This window comes from Geotrypetes seraphini, chromosome 9, assembly GCF_902459505.1.
Source record: "Geotrypetes seraphini chromosome 9, aGeoSer1.1, whole genome shotgun sequence".
Lineage (NCBI taxonomy): Eukaryota > Metazoa > Chordata > Amphibia > Gymnophiona > Dermophiidae > Geotrypetes > Geotrypetes seraphini.
The window spans coordinates 25,076,279-25,099,015 of NC_047092.1; the positions used below are offsets into that span (position 1 = coordinate 25,076,279).

Here is a 22,737-nt window from a genome sequence, read left to right on the forward strand (position 1 = left end):
TTAAACACAGTCAAAACAAATGCTAGGAAGTTCTTCTTTACCCAAAGTGTGGTGGACACCTGGAATGCGCTTCCAGAGGACGTAATAGGACAGAGTATGGTACTGGGGTTCAAGAAAGGATTGGATAAATTCCTACTGGAAATGGGGATAGAGGGGTATAGATAGGAGATTACTACACAGGTCCGGGACCTGTTGGGCCACTGCGGGAGCGGACTGCTGGGCATGATGGACCTCGGGTCTGACCCAGCAGAGGCATTTCTTATGTTCTTATGTACAGACTTTTTAGTGTGACCACCCAGCGATTTTCACGCGTTCAAAATTCTCTGCGTTGTAAAACTACCATTATTTGAAATAAAAGCCAACTTACTGTTAATTATGTCACAGTGAGGTAGATTTATGTTTTGGGGGCAATGTTGGAGTCCTATCACAAGCTCCACCCAAAGCCATAAACAATCACTGAACTCAAGGAAGTGCTGCAGATGATTTGGGGCCGTTTACTATAGGGATTGTTCGACAAGGCTGTTAAGAGGTTCCCAAAGTGACAGAAAGACTGTGTTGAAGATGGGGGTGGACACTTTGAGCATTCACAGTGGCTGTAAAATTCTGACATATTGTTAATTGTAATGCTTAAATGATGCTATTTTACTGTGTTGTAGCACAAGCATTTTTAATGTGCAAAAACCGCTAGGTAGTAATATTAAGGTGTCACTAACATCAGCCTGGCTTAAGATTTTTAAATGGTGCCCAGATTCTATTATAGAATACTGGCATAACCCAGTATCAGCGTAATAAACATTTATATGTAATGTAATGTAATTTATTTCTTATATACCGCTAAACTCCGTTAGGATTCTAAGCAGTTTACAGAAAAATAGACAATAGTGTGCATTAAAATTATAAGTAATATAGGTTTACAGAGAAATATACATTAAAGGATACAATAAAAATAAGATAAATAAATAAAAAATAGGTACTTAGAAATTCCCTTACTGTCCCGAAGGCTCACAATCTAACTAAAGTACCTGGAAAAATGACAATTAGTAGAGTAATGAAGAAATAAAATAGAGAATAGATGAGAAAAATGAGAAAATAAACATTCTAATAAGATTACAATGGTCTAAAGGACTTTGAAAGGTTGAAAAAAGAGGGGAGATAAGAATAGATGCAGAGGGAGAACCGTTGAAGCAATAGAATTCTGGGGAAATTTAAATGAAATTTGAATGATAAAATAAAACAAACTAAGTGGTAAAACAATAAGTGAGACTAAAAAAAATATATCATAAACTAAAAAGAATTGAAAATAAAATCAAAACAGTCAGAACGGGCCCCCGAGCCAACCGTTGGTCCGATGGCCGGACTGCAGCCCTCCTCCGTCGGCTCTCCCCTGCTGGAATGGGGGAGGAGTGAGGACAGTGTCGGGTGCCCCGCACATGCAGTTACACTAACCATTGACTGGGAAATTACAAACTGGTAAACCCAATGTCAGTACTGGGCAAAACAGTAGAAACTATTATAAAGAATAAAATTACAGAACACATAGACAAACTTGGTTTAATGGGATAGAGTCAGTATGGGTTCAGCCAAGGGAGAGCCGGCTGATGTAGTGCACCTGGACTTTCAGAAAGCTATCAACAAAGTTCTTCATGAGAAAATTAAAGAGTCATGGGATAGGAGGCAATGTTCTGTTGTGGATTAGGACTTGGTTATTGGACAGAAAACAGAGGGTAGGGTTAAATGACCATGTTTCTCAATTGAGGAGGGTGAATAGTGGAGTGCCACAAGGTTCTGTACTGGGACGACAAGCAAGATGATTAAACTGATCAAAGTTGTTAAAATGCATGCGGACTGTGAAAAATTGCTGGAGGAGCTTAGGAAATTGGAACAGGGCGTCCAAATGGCAGATGAAATTTTATGTGGCCAAATAAACAGCAGTGTATTAGTAAATCTTAGGCAGCCTGATGGCATTTTCACAGGTAAGTGCTAATATTCTATACATTTGTGCATGCAAGGGATGCATTAATAGATAATACAGTAGAATTAACAGAGAAACATGACAGCAGATAAAGACCGAATGGTCCATCCAGTCTGCCCATCTTCAGCATCCACTATCTTCTCTTTTTCCTAAGAGATCCTACATACTTGTCCCACGCCTTCTTAAACTCAGACAGAGTCTTTGTCTCCACCACCACCTCTACTGGGAGACTATTCCACACATTTACCACTCATTCTGTAAAAATGTACTTTCTTAGATTACTCCTAAGCTTATCACCTCTTAATTTCATCCTTTGCCCTCTCACTGCGAAGCTTCCTTTCAAATGAAAGAGATTTGCCTCATGCGCATTGATGCCATGAAGGTATTTAAACATCTATATCATGTCCCCCTCCCCTCCTGCCTTTCCTCCAAAGTAAACATTGAGATCTTTAAGTCTGCCCCCATATGCCTTATGACAAAGAATGCCAACCATTTTACTAGCCTGCCTCTGGACTGACTCCATCCTGTTTATATCTTTTTGAAGGTGTGGTCTCTAAATGAGGTGTCACCAGAGTCTTATACAAGGGCATCAAAATCTCCTTTTTCTTACTGGCCATTCCTCTCCCTGTGCACCCAAGCATCCTTCTAGCTTTCACCGTTACCTTTACAACCTGTTTGGCCATCTTAAGATCATCACAGACTATCACACCCAAGCCCCGCTCTTCTCTTTTGTGCACAAAAGTTCTTCAGCCCCCCTAAACCGTACCACTCCCTCGGGTTATGGCAGCCCAAAATGCATTTCTTGGCATTAAATCTTAGCTGCCACATTTTAGACCATTCTTCAAGCTTCGCTAGGTCCTTCCTCGTGTTATCTACACCAGTGGTTCCCAACCCTGTCCTGGAGGAACACCAGGCCAATCGGGTTTTCAGGCTAGCCCTAATGAATATGCATGTAGCAAATTTGCATGCCTATCACTTCCATCATATGCAAATCTCTCTCATGCATATTCATTAGGGCTAGCCTGAAAACCCGATTGGCCTGGTGTTCCTCCAGGACAGGGTTGGGAATCACTGATCTACACCATCAGGGGTGTCTACTCTATTACAAATTTTAGTATCGTTTGCAAAGTGGCAAACCTTACCAGACAGCTCTTCAACAGTATTGCTTAAAAAAATGTTAAAAAGAGCAGGCCCAAGAACCGAACCTTGAGGCACAAAACTGGTAACAGAGAGATCTCCATTGACCACTACCCTCTGTTGCCTTCTACTCAACCAGTTCCTGACCCAATCTTTTGCTTTGGGTCTCATCCTGAGGGCACCCAGTTTACTTATTAGAAGCCTTTGCTAACATCTAAATACACCACATGTAGCGCACTCCTATCCAAGATGCCTTTTTTATCACCTTATTTCCTTTGTGTTTTGTTTTAATCTAATATAATAAAATGCTAGGCCGCGTAGAAACACGACTGCGCATGCGCGGCCCCGGCTGCGGCGGCGGCGGCTTTCAAATTAAAAAAAAAGTTACACAGCTGCGGCGGCCTTCCTCACCCCCGCCTCTCACTGTGAATGGTACCGGCTCCTCTCTCGCACTGCACCAGGATCGAGAGAGGAGCTGCAGCGGCGGCTTTCAACTAAAAACAAAAAAAAAAAATACACAACTGCAGGTCGCTGCTCTCACCCGGCTCCCACTGTGTGGCTGAGTGCTGGCGGCCGGCGAACCCTAATTGCGGCGGCGGCGGCTTTCAACTACCAAAAAAATAAAAAACAGCTGAGGGTAACAGCTCTCACCCGACTCTCATGGTGCGGCGAACGGCGAAATCTAATGAACATTTAATCAAAGGAAACAACCGGGGGCTGTCCCTTCTCGCATTAAAAAAAACAAAAACAAAAAACTGCTGCACACAGGGAAGAAATGCTGCTGCAGCTGCTGTACAGGGAAGTGGGGAGGGAAGAAAATGCTGCACAGGGAAGTAGGGAGGGATGAAATGCTGATGCACAAGGAAATGGAGGGGGAGGGAATGCTGATATGGCTACTGTACAGGAAAGTGGACAAGGGGAGATAAATGCTGCATAGGGGGCAGAAAGAGAGACAAATAGAAAGGCAAATAATAGGAGGGAGGGAGACAGAAAGAAAAGAAGAAAGACACAAGGGCAGGGAGTGAGACAGAAAGAAAGAAAGACAGACATACATATATTCTAGCGCCCGTTAATGTAACGGGCTTAAAGACTAGTTCTATATATTACCTTGGAAAGTGGACTAACACAGCCACCACACCATTTGACTCAACCGTAACCTCAGAAGGAGCAAAGTCATTAATTTGATGTTCGAAAACATAAAATGATGCCTTTTTCCTGTGAATGCTGGCTATAAAAAGTCGTCATCTCAGTGATGTGAAAAGGATGTCCTGGGGAGACATGGTCTGAGCACAGCTTTTAAAGGTTTGATCCTTTTCAAGGTTCAGATTACGAATCCTTTCATCTCCCCAGTAATTTTGCTGTTTTCTTATAGGCTCTTAGCATTAGCAAAAATTGGATCGTAATGCTTTCCATTTCCACTGTTTCTATACAGTCACAAATCAGTGCTACTTTTTTTTTTAATATATATATAAATAATTTTAATAAGAACATTTTCTGCGTAACCTCCTATGGCAGGTAGGAGAAATAGATGTTGTCCATCTCAAACTAAAAATGGTTGTAAATAATTGAAATTACAGCTAATAACTGTCCTTCAAACATGAGATCACTACTCACTGGTTTACTTGGGGTTTTTTTTTAATCTGTTTCTGCTCCTAATACCTTTTATGTCTCAGAATCCATGCCAAAGGGCAGATGGTTACACAGTGCAGTTTTATTGTCAGCAAATGAAACATGTTGCTAGCACTCATTTTTATACTTGGCAAACATTTTTTAACACTTTTCAAACAAGTGCTTAGCAAACAATTTCTCTGTTCAGAGGCATGATTACTGGCCATCAAATTCTTGGGCTAAGTTCAAACTCGAGGTGAAATTGTGGCACGTAATATCATGGAAAAATATCGTGAGCCCGATTGGGCAAGGGCTCACTTTTAAGAGGGTGACATTGAAAAGCGCCTCAGGCCCCAATCTTTGTGCATGGTTTGTCTTCCCTTATGGAATGGGCGCCACGGACTATCCAAGCATGACGGTGTTAACAGCATCAGCGCAGACTTCAAAAAGGCTGCACACAGACCAGTGTAATCAATCACAGTTTACTGTAACTACCTGAAAATAAAATTATACATTGGAAGCTCTGCAGTTCGAGCCAGCAGTCTGACTATTGCCAGAAGGTACAGCTCCTTATTAATATCTGTGCCCGGGATGTTGTATCAAACTGTGATGGATTGCAGAGGTCACCAAGATGAGCCACCTGCAATCCGTGCTTCTTGCATCTGTAGGAAAAACAGCTTATGAATGTGTTGCATGATTGTTCAAGACATTTCCAGTTTGCAGTTGAAAAATTGCTTCCATATTCAACGAGTCTAAATAGTAACTGTGCTATCTGTCTATAGGTATGGGTGGATAGAGAGGAACACTGGTACGCATAGGGCTAGATTCTGTAAATGGTGCTGAAATGATGCGCCCTAAGCTAGTATTCTGTAAAGAGTGCTCGGCATGGAAAGAAATTTACACATTTCACACTAGCATTTGCGTCCGCAAAAGACAAATTTTTCCCCGTCCCCGCGAGAACTGATTTTCCCGCCCCATCCTTGCACCATTCCTGCAAGCTCCGTTCTCATCTGCAAAAATCTCAAGACACTTTAAAATCATAAGGGTTCGAGGCTTGTGTGGTTAAGGCAGAGCTTGCAGGAATGGGGCAGGGACAGGGACAAAACTCACAGGGCTGGGATGGGGAAATTGAGTTCCTGCAGGGACTTGGAAAATTTTGTCTGTGTCATTCTGTACACCAAAGCGGTGGCGGTGGTTTGAGCTTGAGCTCTGCCGATAAAACCTGAGGCTTTTCTTCCATTAGAGCAGGCTCTCAGCTTTATCTAAGTGGAGTTTTTTTGTAGTATTATAATCTCTACACTGCACCACTCTAGAAATCAAAATGTAGTAAAAGTGAGCCAAGTATAGGACAATCAAGGAAGCCATTGTGACATCACTGATGAGGCTGGCTCTTAGGCATTGGTGGAATGAGGCATTATGACATCACAATACCAGCTCTGGTTATCAGAGGCTGAAACTCTTCACACTATTTATTCAATTTTCTATACTGCTCTCTGAGGGAAGCTCAGAGTGCTTTACATTAATTTATTCAGGTACTTAAGCATTTTTTCCTGTCTATCCTGGTGGGCTCACAATCTATCTAATGTACCTGGGGCAATGGGGGAATTAAGTGACATACCCAAGGTCACACGGCGCAGCGTGGGTTTGAACTGACAACTTCAGGGTGCTGAGGCTGTAGCTTTAACCAATGCACCACTCTAGAAATCAAAATGTAGTAAAAGTGAGCCAAGTATAGGACAATGAAGCCATTGTGACATCACTGATGAGGTTGGCTCTTAGGCATTGGTGGAATGAGGCATTATGATGTCACAATACCAGCTCTGGTTATCAGAGGCTGAAACTTTTCACACTATTTATTCAATTTTCTATACTATTCTCCCAAGTAGAGAATGACATGGGGACAAAATTTTCCCCCGTCCCCATGGGAACTCATTTTTCCCGTCCTGTCCCAGCGAGTTCTTTTCCAGGCCCTGCCCCATTCGTGCAAGCTCCGTCCTCATCTGCACAAGCCTCAAACCCTTTAAAATCATAAATATTCTAGGCTTGTGTGGTTAAGGCGGAGCTTACAGGAATGGGGCAGGGACAGCGACAAAACTCGTGGGGATGGGACGGGAAAATTGAGTTCCTGGGGGGGGTTGGGGAAAAATTTGCCCCATGTCATTCTCTAGTGCTCAAATGCAGGTGTTCTATAATATCGCTCCTAAATCCTGGGAATGTCCCTCTCATGGACACGCCCCCTTTGGAGCTGCACACTTAGAAGTTGCACGCTAGGTACACATGTTATAGAATAGGGTATAGAGTAGATTTGTGTGTAACTCCTAATTACTGCCAAATAAGTGTGTTAATGCTAGTAACTGATTGTTATCACCTAATTAGCTTGCATTCAGATCAGTGATCTGCGCCTAACTTTGTTAGAAACTGAGGGATGATGTAGTGTAAAGGCATCCTATGGTCATTCTATTTATTTATTTATTTTGCACTTGCCATTAAGTTGGAGTACGATGGACAATACAGCGGCTCTGAGGGGATCCTTGAAAAAGCAACCTTTACGAAACATGTCAGATCAATTTATCCCAGGAGCATGAGAATACGGTGAATTTAGTTAAGTATGAAATTCATCAGAAGATTTAACTAATATATTTACAAAACTTCTAAAAAAAAAAGCATATGAATGTTAAAAAATTTTAAAAAAATTGATAAATAGAAATTAAATATGAGTGATATGAGGATGATGTAGGCCAAAGAGGATATCGACACACCGATATTCCCACCAGATATACGTTTTTATCAAAGGTGGAGGAGGTGTACCTGAGGCCACATTCACTAATTAAATATTTATTCACTATTTTGGGTATAATATAAGTGGCGATGAAGATATATAGAGTGCACAGATATTAACGGTGAATGGTTTTTGGCATTGGGGAATATTGTAGAGATTTATTTATAATATTTTATTATTATTATTTAATTAATTTTTTCAAAACTTATACACAAGATAACCTCTTGTTACAGAAAATCAAAGCATTAATATTAAAATAACAATTTAAATTTTTTCATCCTCAAAAATAATATTCTAATGAAAATTATAATTCAATTTACCAGGGGTAATTCTTTCAAATCTCAAAATTATTAATCTAATAACATCAATTTACCATAGGTATTTCAATTTCTTGGGTTGGAAACTAAATATTGAATATTTTTAAGCTTTTATCTGACCTCAATAAAGTGGAGAAACATAAAAGAAAAAGATAAGGAGATCTAACTTATTAAACACCATTATAAAGGAAAAGGCCTAATGATTTTCTTCATGTCCAAGAATCATATTTAATACCAGTAAATCGAATAACACATATACATGGGTAGCTTAGTAAAAATGTGGCTTCCGTTTGTTTTTACTTCTTCCCTTATACTCAAAAAAAGTTTTCTACGTTCTTGAGTTGACTTGGCAACATCCGTGAAAATCCAGATCTTCTGACTGAAAAATAGAGTATGTGTGTAATGAAAAAACATTCTCATCAGGGAATTTAACCCTTTCAGGACCAAGGGACATATTTGTCCCATAACTTTAAAATCCTATAAATTTTGATTGGGATAGTCTACAGTTCTAAATTTGATATGTACGGATTCCATAGGATACTGCCTTTATGTAAACAAACTGGTTCCGACATTCATTCATTAGCGTCGTTGCCAGATTGACGAGAAGATTCACTTGCCACACTGTCCATAAGCCAGAAGTGTGATTTTTTTAAAAAAAATAATGATATTTCACAAAAAGAATCAATTTTTTGGCATCTGCAAGCCCTTTTTACCATAAAAATGTCGTCAAAACCACAAAAATTGGCCTACGATCCTTATGGTCCTAAAAGGGTTAAGGAGTCCTTTTATCAAGCTGCACTAGCGGGGTTAGCGCGTCAGACATTTAAACACGCGCTAACCCCTGCGGTCGGCTAAAAAACTAACGCCTGCTCAATGCAAGCGTTAGCAGCTAGCGCAGCAGGCGGTTTAACACGCGGTATTACGCATGTTAAACCCCTACCGCAGCTTGATAAAAGGACCCCATAGTCCTGCTCAAAAACTAATGATATAAGTAAAGTCCCTCTATATTCAATTTCCTCATGTGAGCTTTCCAATATGTCCGTTATGTTGTTAAAGTCACATGGTTGTGGTTTATCAACCTGGTGACTCTACTGGTAGATCACTTTTTTTTCCCTCTCCTAGGAAGATAGTAAATCCTATTTATTGGTGGAATAGACTCAATTGTATATTTCAAATTTTCCATCAAGAATTTTTTTTAACATGTCTAACGGAGTTAGAACACATGACTTAGGAAAGTTCAGAACTCTTAGGTTTTTAACCTTCTATTATAATTTTCTAATTGTTCGATTTTTCTTTGAAGAAACATCTTTTCTTTAATGAAGGAACCTGAGAGTTTTTGTATAGAGGCAATTTCTACATCAATTTGATTAAATTTAATGTTCATTTCAGTTTGAATATTTTGCATTGAGGTTGACAAAGGGTCTATTTTAGATAGTATAGCTGCAGACTTCGTAGCGGCTACCTCGAGCTTCTGAAGGACTCGCCAAACGTTTTCCAGGGTGACCTGGGAAATGCAGTTCTCTTCCACCCTCTGCGATGCTGGAGACTCAGCGTCTATGAGAATGTGGGACCCCTCACTTTGTGAAGGCAATAGACTCTTCTGGTCATTCGTGTTTGCACTCACCTCGCCCTCTGGCGCCGGATTTGGCAGAAGTCGGGCTGTGGGAGAAGATAATGATGTCTTCAATCCCAAAACCTCTACGGCTCCTTTCACAAAAGTTAAGGCTGGGAAACTTCCTCCTGCTGAGCTAGCCAGTGAGCTGGTGGGAAATCTGTCTAGCGTTGCTTGTCGGGGCGAGGAAGGGTCCGCCTGAAGAAAGCCCTTGCGTTTAGTGTGGGGCATCGCAGGGTTGCAAAATCCTCACGATAATAGAAGCAATCAGATCCAACAAATAGCAAGGTATAGCGGAGCAGATCAATCACACTGCTGCCATGCCACCGCCATTTTGTTTCTCCATGGAGAAATCTAAAACATTTTTTAATCCGCCTTTTTCCAAGGCAGCTCACAAATTTCCATGCATAAAAAAATGAACATTTTAAAAGGAGACATACATCAGGTAGAGGAAAATAGAAAGTCACAATATTATATCATCGCATCTTCAGCAGGACTACCGTATTTTCACGCATATAACGCGCGCATTATACGCATTTTTACCTACCGCGCATACCCCTCGCGCGTTATACGCGTGAGCGCGGTATACAAAAATTTTTTTACATAGTTCCCACCCCGCCCGACGCCCGATTCACCCCCCCCAGCAGGACCGCTCGCACCCCCACCCCGAACGACCACTCGCACGCGCTCCCACCCGCACCCGCATCCACGATCGGAGCAAGAGGGAGCCCAAGCCCTCTTGCCCGGCCGACTCCCCAACTCCCCGACAATATCGGGCCAGGAGGGAGCCCAAACCCTCCTGGCCACGGCGACCCCCTACCCCCACCCCGCACTACATTATGGGCAGGAGGGATCCCAGGCCCTCCTGCCCTCGACGCAAACCCCCCTCCCTCCAACGACCGCCCCCCCCCCCAAGAACCTCCGACCGCCCCCCCAGCCGACCCGCGACCCCCCTGGCTGACCCCCACGACACCCCCACCCCCCTTCCCCATACCTTTGGTAGTTGGCCGGACAGACGGGAGCCAAACCCGCCTGTCCGGCAGGCAGCCAACGACGGAATGAGGCCGGATTGGCCCATCTGTCCCAAAGCTCCGCCTACTGGTGGGGCCTAAGGCGCGTGGGCCAATCAGAAACGGAGAGTCGGGACAGCACACGGAGAGTTGGGGCAGTGTACGGAAAGTCAGGGCGGGTGAACGGAGAGTCGGGACAGCGCACAGAGAGGCGGGGCAGTGCACGGAAAGTCAGGGAGGGTGAACGGAGAGTCGGGACAGCGCACGGAGAGTCGGGGCAGTGCACGGAAAGTCAGGGAGGGTGAACGGAGAGTCGGGACAGCGCACGGAGAGGCGGGGCAGTGCACGGAAAGTCAGGGAGGGTGAACGGATAGTCGGGACAGCGCACGGAGAGTCGGGGAGGGCGAAAGGAGAGTCGGGGTGGCCAGAGGAGAGTCGGGGCGGGCGAAAGGACAGTCGGGCAGCATGCGCGGTATACCCGTGAGCGCGGTATACAAAAGTTTTTGTACATAAAATCGTGGTTTCTGCGCGCTATACCCATGTGCGTGTTTTACACGGGTGCGCGTTATCTGCGTGAAAATACGGTACATCTGAGCAATTATCAAGTAACATCATTCTTCAATTTAGTACACAGCTTACCAATAAAAAGAAGTTTTATATTCACTTAAAGAAAGCTTGGACAAACAGATGGGTTTTAAGCAACTTCTGGAATTGCAGAAGATTTCCACAAAAACATAACGTTCCGGACAAAGCATTCCACATCGATGGTCCGACTATAGCGTTAGAATGAGGTGGAGCTAGAGGTTGGATAAGGTGGGACTGGAGGTGAAGGTGGAACCAGGCATGGCTGAGAAGGAACGGTTTGGGGCCATGTGGCTGGATTTCTCTGGACAAAAATCTGGTAACCCTATACTAGGCACAAGTCTATAAATGACGCCTTTGAATGACACTTGGATCTGGTCTATATTCAAAACTATGTAACAGACCAAAAACAGCTGCTGATGGTTAAATTGCTTGTTTGGGGATCTCTGCTAATTTTCAGCACCGTTAAAAACCAATTTAAAAGATTAATTTTCAGGTAGGCCCCTAACTTGTTAGGTGCCATGTAGGCATCTACACTGAGGTGTCTACCTGCGTCTACCCAAAAAGAAGGCATGGTTAGGGGCAGAGTTTGGGGACAAATACACACATAATGAGAGCTATTTCCAAAAGTCGTTTATCCAGTTTAATGAACTATTCGAAAATGACCTATCTTCCTTCCTGCCAGAATAAGTACTCGCCAATGTCTCTTTGAATATGTGTTGTTTTGCTTTGAATGGAACTGCTCTTTGCTGCCCCATCCTGCAAGAAGCTGTTGCCCTAGTCGACTGCCTAAATTTGCCTAATACTTAGGCCAGCTTCGTCCACAGAAAAAGTCAATAGTGAAAGAATTAATGGAAACTTTAAATAAAGATAAGTAGCTCTTTTTTTCTTTTTATCAAATCTGTTTATTCACAATTTTTCAAATGTTTACAACACAAGATATGAACATCAGCAGCATACCAAGCCCCCCAGCATCTATCAAAAAGCACTCCCCAAAAAACCCAAACTCCGCCCCCCTTCCATCCCCTGTTCACCCCCACCATGACCCCCAAACTACACAATACAGTAGAAGACATCAACACTGGAGTACAGCCCTCCAAGCCACAAAATTAGCCCCATATTTTATGGTAGAGAATTAGCTCTTGACGTCGTAAAGCCGTCAAATGACGCATCAAGTGGACATAGTCCAAGCGCCTAATGAGACAGTGATGCTCCAGAATCTGTGAGGAGCGCCAAAATCTTGCCAGAGCTACTCGCACCACTGTAAAAACAAAAATAACTAACTTATGCCCCAGAACTGAATACCTAGGAATAGCAGCACTCCCATCAACATATGAGTAATGCCCACTAAAATCTGTCCCACCATGTTGCTCTTTCACATAATGTTCTTATCCAAATCCAGAGCAAGGATATGCCCCCATTATAAGAATCTTTAAAACGTGGGGATTTTTCTTTGTCTCTTTTAAGGTACCAAGAACCATCTTAAAGAGACAGAGGTAGCTCCACATAACTTACCTAAGAATCGCATCTCTTTCTTGAAATCCTTGCAAATAAGAGCCATCTTTCTAGCCTTGGCTTATGTATATAATTGCCTCAAAGTCTGATGTACAGCACAAATGAGTCCTTATGGCACTGGCACCAAACAAATGCAGTATAAACAAAAATTACATCAGTAAAGTGGATGAAAAGCTCTGGAGATTGCAGAAGGCAGGCCATATGCCTTAAACCCTTCTCTCTGGATCACAGCCATTTGAGCTCATCTGTCCAATCAGCTTTCCTGCTGTTTTGGCATATTAAGAGTTTTATAGCAGTACTAATTATACACAATTATCTTTCTGTCTGATATTGTTCTGTTTGTATTTGCATTTGTCTTTTATTATGATACAGATTTTTTTTTTTTTTAATTGTGTGCATTGATAATTTTGTTGAATCAGCCTTGAGCTAAATCTAGGAAGGTAGGAGGACTATAAATAGAAAAAAGCACTGTACAGATAATAAACATCCCCACTCCGTAAAGCTTATGGTCTAGTTGAGAAGCAGAAATAAGATACAATTTCTATTAAATTCTTAATTACGTCAGCATTGCCTCCCGCGTTAAGGAGAATAGGTTAGTTCTAAATGTGGAGAAAATGGAATTTATGTTGGTAAGTTGCATCCTTGGACCATAAAGCTAGATTCTGTAAATGACACCCAGGTGCCAAAATGATGCACACTAAGCTCGTATTCTTTAAAGGGTGCTCCGCATGGAATGACCTGTACAGAATGCTAACCTACACCCTCCTTTACTAAGCTACGGTAAAGGTTTCTAAAATGCCCCGATGCTTCTATAACGCTCATAGGAATTCTATGAGCATTGGAGCATTTAATGCTGTGGGCCATGCAGCTTAGTAAAAGGGGAGGTTAATGTGCATTTTGCACCTAACTTTGGATGCGAGCATTTATGCCCGCCAAAGGCTGGTGTAAATCCGCTCGTGTATTTTGGTAAACCCAGCAGGGTTACATTGCAGTAGTCAAAGATTGTGAGTACCAGGGATATTACTACGTTGGACATTGCTTGGTGGGTGAGGTAGGGTTTCAGTCTTTTAACCCAGTAGAGTTTGCCATAAGTGTTTTTGACTATGTGTTGGATCTGTGTTGTCATGTCTAGGCTTGGTTCCAGCTGATAGCGTAGCTGGTTTTAAGAAGGGTTTGGACAATTTCCTGGAGTCCATAGTCCGTTATTGAGAAAGACATGGGGCAAGCCACTGCTTGCCCTGGATCAGTAGCATAGAATGCTGCTACTTTGGGGGGATTTGCCCCTTTGAGAATGGACCATGCAGCTTGATGGCAATTAGTCTGACCCAGTAAGGCTATTCTTATGTTCACCAATTGATGACAGGCATGCAAATGCAGGTACTCAATAGCATTGCAACTAATTTCTAGGAATGCCCCATTCTCTCCCTCTCTGGACAACACTCTCCTCCTCCCTGTCTCATCAGCTCGTAACCTTGGTGTCATCTTTGACTCCTCTTTATCCGTCTCCGCTCGGATCCAACAAACTGCTAAAGCCTGTTGCTTTTTCTTGTATATTACCAAAATCCAACCTCTCCTTTCTGAACACTACCAAAACCCTCATCCACACCTCTCATCACCTCTCACTTAGATTACTGCAACTTGCTTCTCTCAGGTCTTCCGCTCAACCAACTCTCTCCCCTTCAATCTGTGCAAAATTCTGCTCCAAGACTTACATTTCATGAGAGCTGCTACACTCGCATTACCCCTCTCCTCAAGTCACTCCACTGGCTCCCCATCCATTTCCAAATATAGTTCAAACCTCTCTTGCTGACCTACAAGTGCACTCACTGTATAGCCCCTCAATATCGCTCCATACTTCTCTCCCCTTATGCTCCCCCCATGAACTCTGTTCACTGGGCAAGTTCCTCCTATCTGTACCCTTCTCCTCCACTGCCTAGTCCATTCTTCATCCTTTCTAGCTTGCTGCGTCATTTGCATGGAACAAACTGAGTCTTTATGGCAGGCACTGTCTTTAGCACTATTCAAATCCAAGCTGAAAGCCCACTTTTTTTCATGCTGCTTTAACTCCTAACTCCCACTCACCATAAAATGACTTGTGTCCATCTTATCATTCTCTGCCACCCTCCCCATATGTCCTGTCAGTCTGTCCACAAATGTAAGCTCTTCTGTGAAGGAACTGTCTGTTGCATGTTGAATGTACAGCGCTGCGTACACTTTTCAATCTTATAGAAATGTTAAATAGTAGTAGTAATACGTGTGTTTTTCCTTCTCTACCCTAAATGTCCTCAGGATCACCTCTTTTCAATGGGGCTAAATTACTGTTGGCTGCATCAAGGAAAGGGAATTTCGACAGTCTGAGGCTTTTCATGGCCTCTGAAACATAGGGCTCCTTTTACAAAGCTGCGCTAACGCCTCCATTGAGCTGGCGTTAGTTTCTCCATGTAGCCAGGGGGGGGGGGGGATTAGCGCGCGCTAAAAACGCCACCGCAGTTTAGTAAAAGGAGCCCATGGTTGTGATAATTAGGTAGTTCACAGGAAGGCTGTGTTGTCCCATCTCTTAATTTTGTGATAATTTTTTTTTGAGAAAGTCTTATTCGTCTGTTGACCTGTTGTTAGTTACTCATTTTTTACTGACTATGGTCCCCTTCTACAAAGCCGCAGTAGCAATTAATGCACGGCAATGTAACACAGTCTATTCAATTCCTATGGGCTGCGTCGCATTTGCCACACTGAGGTTTGCTACTGCGTCTTTGTAAAAGGGGCCCTATATATTAAATGCAGAAACGCATTTAAAACAGGTGGCAAAAACACTCTCATATGTGTCCTGCAGAAAATAAAGATCAAATCCAAACCTAGTATTTTATTCTTTTTTTTTTTTTTTTCATTTATCAATTCTGATAAGCTGCCTCTCCTTCAAAGACTCAAGATAGTGAGGTATTTTTGTAACGTGAAAACTTGACAATTAGGCTTAACTTAGTTAAGTCGTCATTTCCTATAAAACTATATAAGAATGCTAATCAATTTTAATGAAAATTAGATAATGCTGTAAAATCAAAATGTTATGGAAACGTTTGTGTGCCTATCGTACTTAAACTTCTTTATTTTCCTCTTGTAACAGACGAACCAAACTCCTGGAGTCCTCCCTCTACAAATGCCCCAGGGCTGCCGGAAGTAGCCATTCCCCTTGACGACATGATCTTACCATTAACTTCATCACATCTAGCTCTGCCCTCTGGACCTACTTCCCAGATAAACCCAAGCCCAACAGGGGATATTGGGAAGGAACGAGACGTGGGAAAACCAAAGGAGCTTTCAGCTCATGGTCACAAGAAGAAAAGAGTAGGAGAGTCGAGAGAGAGGTCGGCAAGTCCGAAAAAGATGGACAGGTCAAAGCGGGAAGAGGCTTCCAGAAAGGGATCCTCAGATGGAAAACACAAGAGGTTTGAAAGCAGGAGGCCCACCTCGGAAGGCAAGGCAACTGGGAGCAGGGCTCTCACTGAGGCTGGAGCAGGGGGCAGTGCGTATACTGGAACCAATGAACCTAGACTCAACAGACCTAGGTCCCCTGAATCCAACAGAGAAAGGCTGTCCTGCAGAAAGGAGGACCGCAGATCTGCTATAGCAGCCACTGAAAAACATACAGTTCCTGCTTTGGAAAAGGTCAAGTCTGATCCAGCCGATGCCACAAAGACATATACAAGCAATAGCTGCAGTTCTGTTGCAACTTTCATGGACCAGCAACAGCGAGAGCAGGATGGAAAGTACACTGAATTCTCCAGAGAAGGGCATCTTCATACTAGTAATACACGCACCACCACGACAGCTAGGAAGGCAGCAGTCTCGCCAGGGCCATGGAAGATCCCTGGCTCTGATAAGCTACCTGCTGTACTCAAGGCCAGCACTTCTGCAATGACCAGATGAAGACACTCTGGCTGTCACCTTCTTGCTGTTCCACAGTAGAATCAATACAAGTCCTCCTAGCTTCTGTCTGACACTATTTAAGTTTCTCTTTAATTTATTTTAACTGACACACATGCACACATACTGAAACCCTTTGAGAATCAGAAGCATTTCCGTGTAAGTCCATAAGATGTGTTTCGACATCCAAGACATTCGAGAAGCATGTACGAGAGTGTACTTAGAAATTTAAAACTGTATCTGAAGTTCCTGGATTATCTCCGGGAGCTTTGGCAGCTATGGAAGAACCAAATTAACGTAAACTCCATCAGAGAAGGCTAGTGCAGAGTAGCTTTAGTAAAAAAAAATAATAATTTCACTGCATGAAGGATTTGGGTTTCATCCCAACCTTTGTAGCAAGAAACTGGACAAGTTAGAGCAATCATAAACGGAACATCGCCTTAAATACAACTGCACTGAGCAAGCTGGAACCGAGAAAGGATTATATCTTTTAATTAAGCTAAGACATTGTAAATATAATGCTATCAACATATCTAGACAGGGGTTAAAGTTTCTTTGACGAGCGCCCACCCGTGACGTGTTGTTGAGTAATACACCTGCCTTCAGCGCCTAATTAACTGCGTGCTGCTGGATGATTTAGAAAACAAATGGAATAACTGGTGTGCTATCTGTTTTTACCACCATTGTTTGTGACCAACCATATCTCTGTACGTGGAAAGGAAATCATGGTAGAACTGTAATTGAAAATTCATTCAGGGGGGGGAGGGGAAGGTTTCTGCAGGCACCTAGAATTGCACCGAGTTGCACAAGTATTTTGATGAGTAAAAAATCAAACTATGATTTACAACTGCATGATCACATTCTTTGGTTCTTAAAAAGCTGCAGTTTCTTTATGTTAAGGCCTTTCTGACCAAACAGAGCTAACCCTTCAGTCTACACCACATAATATGTAATACAACACTGGCTGCTTTTTTACCTGTTTATTTTTAGATGACTTTAAACCAGGGGTCTCAAAGTCCCTCCTTGAGGGCCGCAATCCAGTCGGGTTTTCAGGATTTCCCCCAATGAATATGCATGAGATCTATGTGCATGCTCTGCTTTCGATGCATATTCATTGGGGAAATCCTGAAAACCCGACTGGATCGCGGCCCTCAAGGAGGGACTTTGAGATCCTTGCTTTAAACCAACATTAACCGAGGCTCCTGTTCCTTTGGAGCAACGATAATTGAGCAACGCATAGCTAAGTATTCATGAAAGGATTTCAGGGCCCAGGTTGTGAGGTAGCTGTGCAAAGATTATGTGCAGCCTCTGGCTCCAGATTTACTGAATAGCTTTATCCAGTCCTCAGTTTATCCTGCTGCTTGCACGGACTAATTTTTACCTTTTCTAGGGCAGTGGTATTCACCAACTCAAGGACCACAGATGGATTTGGGTGTTCAGGATACCTCTAATGAATATGCATGAAACACATTTGCATCCATACTAGAAAACATTAAAAATAAATTATTTTTCATGGGGGCAATTCTTAAACAATCTGTGGAGTTTGCACCCAAAGGCCTGTAAGCTCTTTTTCAAAGGGAAACTCTGTCTGAAAATTGTCCCTTTATGAGTTCATTTTTCACCCACAAGGCTTGTTTTACATGTAGAAAAGGTCTATTTATAAAATGTCTGCAGCCAAGTATATGCTAGTACACATGTCAACTGGATAATGTATACATATACGCACACTCAGCATAGCTGTTCCTAGGGACACCGTTTGTCCAGAGCAGGGGTTGAGCTGCATTGTATCTGTGTATTTGGTAAAATATGCAAATATATGCATAGAGCAATACAGACATTTACATTTTCTTTGGTCAGGTGTAAATTTGCGTGAGAGTATTTTGTGCATTCCTGGAGGTCCTTGTTTGCTGCCTTTATTTAGTCCTGGTTATACTTCCACTACTTGTATGGATGCGTCATCTTAAATGATTAGAAGTCCATGAGAGCAGCGGCCTATAACCAGGCTTAGGTCAGCCTCGCCAAGTTTAAGGCAGTGCCTCTGCCTCTGTTGTGTGCAGATTTATCTCATGCATATTCATGTCCAGCCATGAGTTATTTGCACGTTGTCCTGCTTTTCAACCCTTCGTGACTTATGCAAATGAAGCCCCGCATTGAGTCCCTGCCCATAGTGCCCAAATCCCACTTCATTCCCAGGCACTAGCCCCTATGCTTTTTTTATTGTGAATATCCTGAAAACTAGCATGGTGGTGTGTGCTCAGCCACTGGCACAGTGAGGGTGAGAGACGCCCGGGGCATTGGCCTGCCCCCTTTGCCCTCTTCGTCCCTCCTGCCATGCACGCACCCTTTCCCTTCCCCTGTACCTGCTTAGCTTCCCTGGCACGAGCAGCATCTCCAGCTTGCTGCCCACACCGGTGTCGACGCTTCCTCTGGCATCAGTTTCCTAGTCGCAGGATCCAGAAGAGGGTGCCGAGGCTGGCACGAGCAGCAGGTCGGAGCTGCTGCTTGCGCTGGCGAAGTGCCAGAGGTACGGTGGGAAAGACGTGAAGGCGTGCGCGCGGTGGGGGAGGCGTGGGAAGGTAGCGGGAGGAGGAGAGGTGCCGGCGTCCTCACTATGAGGGCACTTGGGGCAGTCCACCCCCCCCCCCTTACTATGCCACTCTGTCCTCGGCCCCTGTCCACAAAAATACCTAATGAACATTTAGAAAATGTGTGTTTGGGGAGGGAGGGGTTAAGTGTTATCTTCCAGTGTGATTTGTGAAAGTTCTGGAATGGAATTGCATATATTTTGACCAGTAGGAATCATTTTTATGAGGGAAAGCTAAGGCTTGGATTTCCAAAAGTGCATTACTGCTTTTGAGTGCTGATGCTATTAAAACTTATCATTGGTAGATAGATCTCATGAGACCTGCAGATATCCCCAAATTCAGTAATTTAATTGTGTAATGAGCCAATTAAATACCAACAATGGTGCATTGTCAATTATCGGCGTTAATTGGCAAAAATTTGGATTTATGCACGCAGTGGCGTAGCGAGGGTGTGTGGCACCCCCTCTCCGCCCCACTCCCCCCACCCCACCCTGTGCCCCCTTCCCCCGTACCTTTTTAATTTTCCAGGCGTGAGCAACAGCATGAACTTGCCGCCCACATCATGCAACCTATTCAATGTCACTTCCTAGGCGTGGTGCCCAGAAGTGACGTCGGAGGGAGGCGACACTGACACGGGCAGCAAGTTCGTAATGCTGCTCACGCAGGGAAAATGAAAGAGGAACGAGGGAAGGGAGGGGACGCACTCATGCGGCGAAGGGGTGGATGGGTGCCTGCGCCCCTTATGAAGACTGCGCCTGGGGCGGACCGCACCCACCGTACTACGCCACTGTATGCACGCATCTTGCCAAGTGCTCTTCTAGAAAGGCAGATATGTAAATTTTTTTACGCTGCGGCAGAAAAGGGGTTGTAGCACTGGGAGGGTTAGAGCATTCACTAAAGATTTGTGCAGAGTTATAGAATTTAGGGGATCCACACCTAATTTACGTATGAGGATTCATACCAGGTTTCAATTGGTGTAAATCCTCACACCAGAACTTGGCTGCAGATCCCAGCGCTTCACGCTATCGTGTGAAAGGCACCCAACTTGGAATGCTCTCATCATTTTGGGCGCCCAAACTTAAGTGCCATTAACAGAATCCAGTCTTTAGACACGCATTAATGAAGCCCAATGTGGTAACATATTGGGGTAAATCTAGCTCTAAGCCTGATCTGTGGCATCATATATATTAGGGAGGTAGAGGCAGAAAAGGTTGATTTCATTTTTGTTTTGTTCTTTTTCCACTTTGTGGTGAAAGCACTAGTTAGTGCCTGTTAAATCAGGAGTGGCCAACTTTGGCCCTCGCCAGGCCAGGTTTTCAGGATTTCCCAAATGAATATGCATGAAATCAATAGGCATACAATGGAAGCAGTGCAAGCAAATAGATCTCATGCAAATTCACTGGGGAAATCCTGAAAACCCGACTGGATTCGGCCCTTGCAGGGCTGGAGTTGTGCACCCCTGCATTAAATGAAATACCATTCACTATTACAAAATGAAACAATACAACATCTGTCTCTCTAGTCTATATGGCCAGGCTATTCAAGAAAATGCTGCCTTTATTAGAAAAGCTCCACAAGGCAAAAAAAAATATTGTGACGAGGTAGGAACAAAGAATAAGAGTAGACACTAAGGTGATCAAAAAAAAAAAAAAAAATCAAGTTCATGGGACATGGCCTCCACAAGTCTATTTTTGTTCTATGTCTGGCCACTGTTAATTGTGCCAACTTATAAGTAAACATTTAGAGGTCGCTCAACAGTTTTTAATTTAATACATAACATGCAAGTGCAGAATTTATATTAATTTTCCATCTAAACCTGAATTGTGAGCAAATGTACATGGGGAGAAAAAAAAGTTAAAATGCATTTACAGCTGAAAATAGGCTTGTTGGCCTATTGATTTATTATGCAATGTTCAATGGTGACTGTTAACTAATGTCACATTATTCAAAATGTTTGTTAAATGCGAATGCTGAATGGCAGTCCTCCATTCCGTCCGTATTCATCAGTGTGGCTTGAAGCAACAAGGCAAAGGAGGAGCTGCTTTTGCTCCTCATTCTTCGTGAGACTTGAATTATGCTGCTTCATTAAGGCAATTGTTCTTTTCAGCTGAGTCATAGAAACATAGAATACGACGGCAGAAAAGGCCCAACGTCTGCCCACTCAAATAACCCTCCCCCCTAAGTTCTTCTTTGAAGTGAACCCACATGATGATCCCATTTGTTCTTAAAGTCAGTCACGTTACTGGCTTGAGGGGTACAGATAGGAGTAGAGGTACGGGATTGAGGGGTACAGATAGGAGTAGAGGTAGGTTATAGGGATAGGAGCAAGAGGTAGTTATAGAAATAGTCAGGGACCACTGCTCAGGCAATAGGCCTGATGGGCCGCCGCAGGAGCGGACCGCTGGGCGAGATGGACCTCTGGTCTGCCTCAGCGGAGGCAACTTCTTATGTTCTTACCTGAAGTGGAAGATCATTCCAACGGTCAACTACCCTTTCGGTGAAGAAATACTTCCTAGTGTCACTATGGAATTTCCCACCCCTGATTTTTAGCGGATGCCCTCTTGGCGTCGTTGACTACTGTCATTGACGATGCTGACTGCTTCAAATTCTGGTAGTTTGGATCATCTCTCCAGTTTGCAGGATCATTTTCTTGTCCATTTTGTTTCAAGAACACCAAAGGAGACATTAAGTTCTCTTTGTTATACATGATGCCAAGCCAGTGGGACCAAGTGACCTCGGGAGGGCAGTCGAGACGTTTCACTGAACTTGTGGAAGCTGAAGGTTTGCCACCATCTTGAAATTTAGTAATAAATAGGCAGTTGAAAACCAACTAAACTTATTTCTGTTTTGCAGCAGTACTCGAACTAAGTTGTTGTTATTTAAATAACAAAACTGTTGCTGTCAATAACAGTTTCAAAGAATAGCAATTTACGTAGCACCCAACCAATATTAAGTAAGTAGCCGTTTCTAACTACATTACCGCATTGTCATAAATAGCCAGCCTCATTATGAAGATAATGTAGGACCATGAGCGACCTCTACATCTGTCCCAAACTATTTCAAATTTTAACCATATCTTATCTGCATGAGGTAGAACATATTCAGACTTGTAGAAGCATGTTCTGATAAGGATGAATTTTTACTACCCTAACTCTCCAGATTGATTAAGGGCATCAAAAAGAGGCAAGCGGAAACTCAACACTGTCCACCTTTGAAACCCTGGGCCCCAGAATCTGGACTAGACTACCCCTTTACTTAAGGTCCCCTCCTATTACGGCTTCAGAAGAATGTTAAAGACTTATCTTTATTCCTCATAATGACTCATTTCTATCCAATTCATTCTTTAGAATCTAATTACTAATGTAATAACTGATTTATTGTAAGCGATGATGGCTTGTTAAAAATTGCAGGATATAAGAAACTATGTGGTATGGGATTTACATTTCCTGGCCAATTTTTAATCTGAGGTCCTTCTTGCTTTTTGTGATCTTCTTTGGGCCTTATTTTGAGCCAATCAGAATCGCTTTCTCAGCCTTACCCATTTTATAAACTGCTTTGTCAATAGCTGGTTCTTTACTGTGTTCTATCCCTTTTATAACACATCAAAATTGTAATGAAACCTTGACACACAGTATCAGTTTTCCTTTCCGGGCAACTGGGAAACGAGATCTATTTTTGACCTCTAGTGAGATCAAATATTGA

General features: G+C 43.0%; 1 protein-coding gene across 6 annotated transcripts in view; it reads left to right on the plus strand.

Annotated features, from left to right (window-relative positions):
- Positions 1 to 17,491, plus strand: part of MAGI2 (membrane associated guanylate kinase, WW and PDZ domain containing 2) — a 1,098,994-nt gene extending 1,081,503 nt beyond the window's left edge. For 4 of the 6 annotated variants that reach the window (XM_033957930.1, XM_033957933.1, XM_033957932.1 and 1 more), the window contains one exon: positions 15,651 to 17,491. In XM_033957930.1, the coding sequence (XP_033813821.1) occupies positions 15,651 to 16,453 (803 nt within the window). In that variant the 3' untranslated portion in view covers positions 16,454 to 17,491. The remainder of the gene's footprint in view (positions 1 to 15,650) is intronic. The other 2 variants (XM_033957935.1, XM_033957936.1) reach the window with 2 other exon arrangements.
- The last annotated feature ends 5,246 nt before the right edge of the window (positions 17,492 to 22,737 follow it).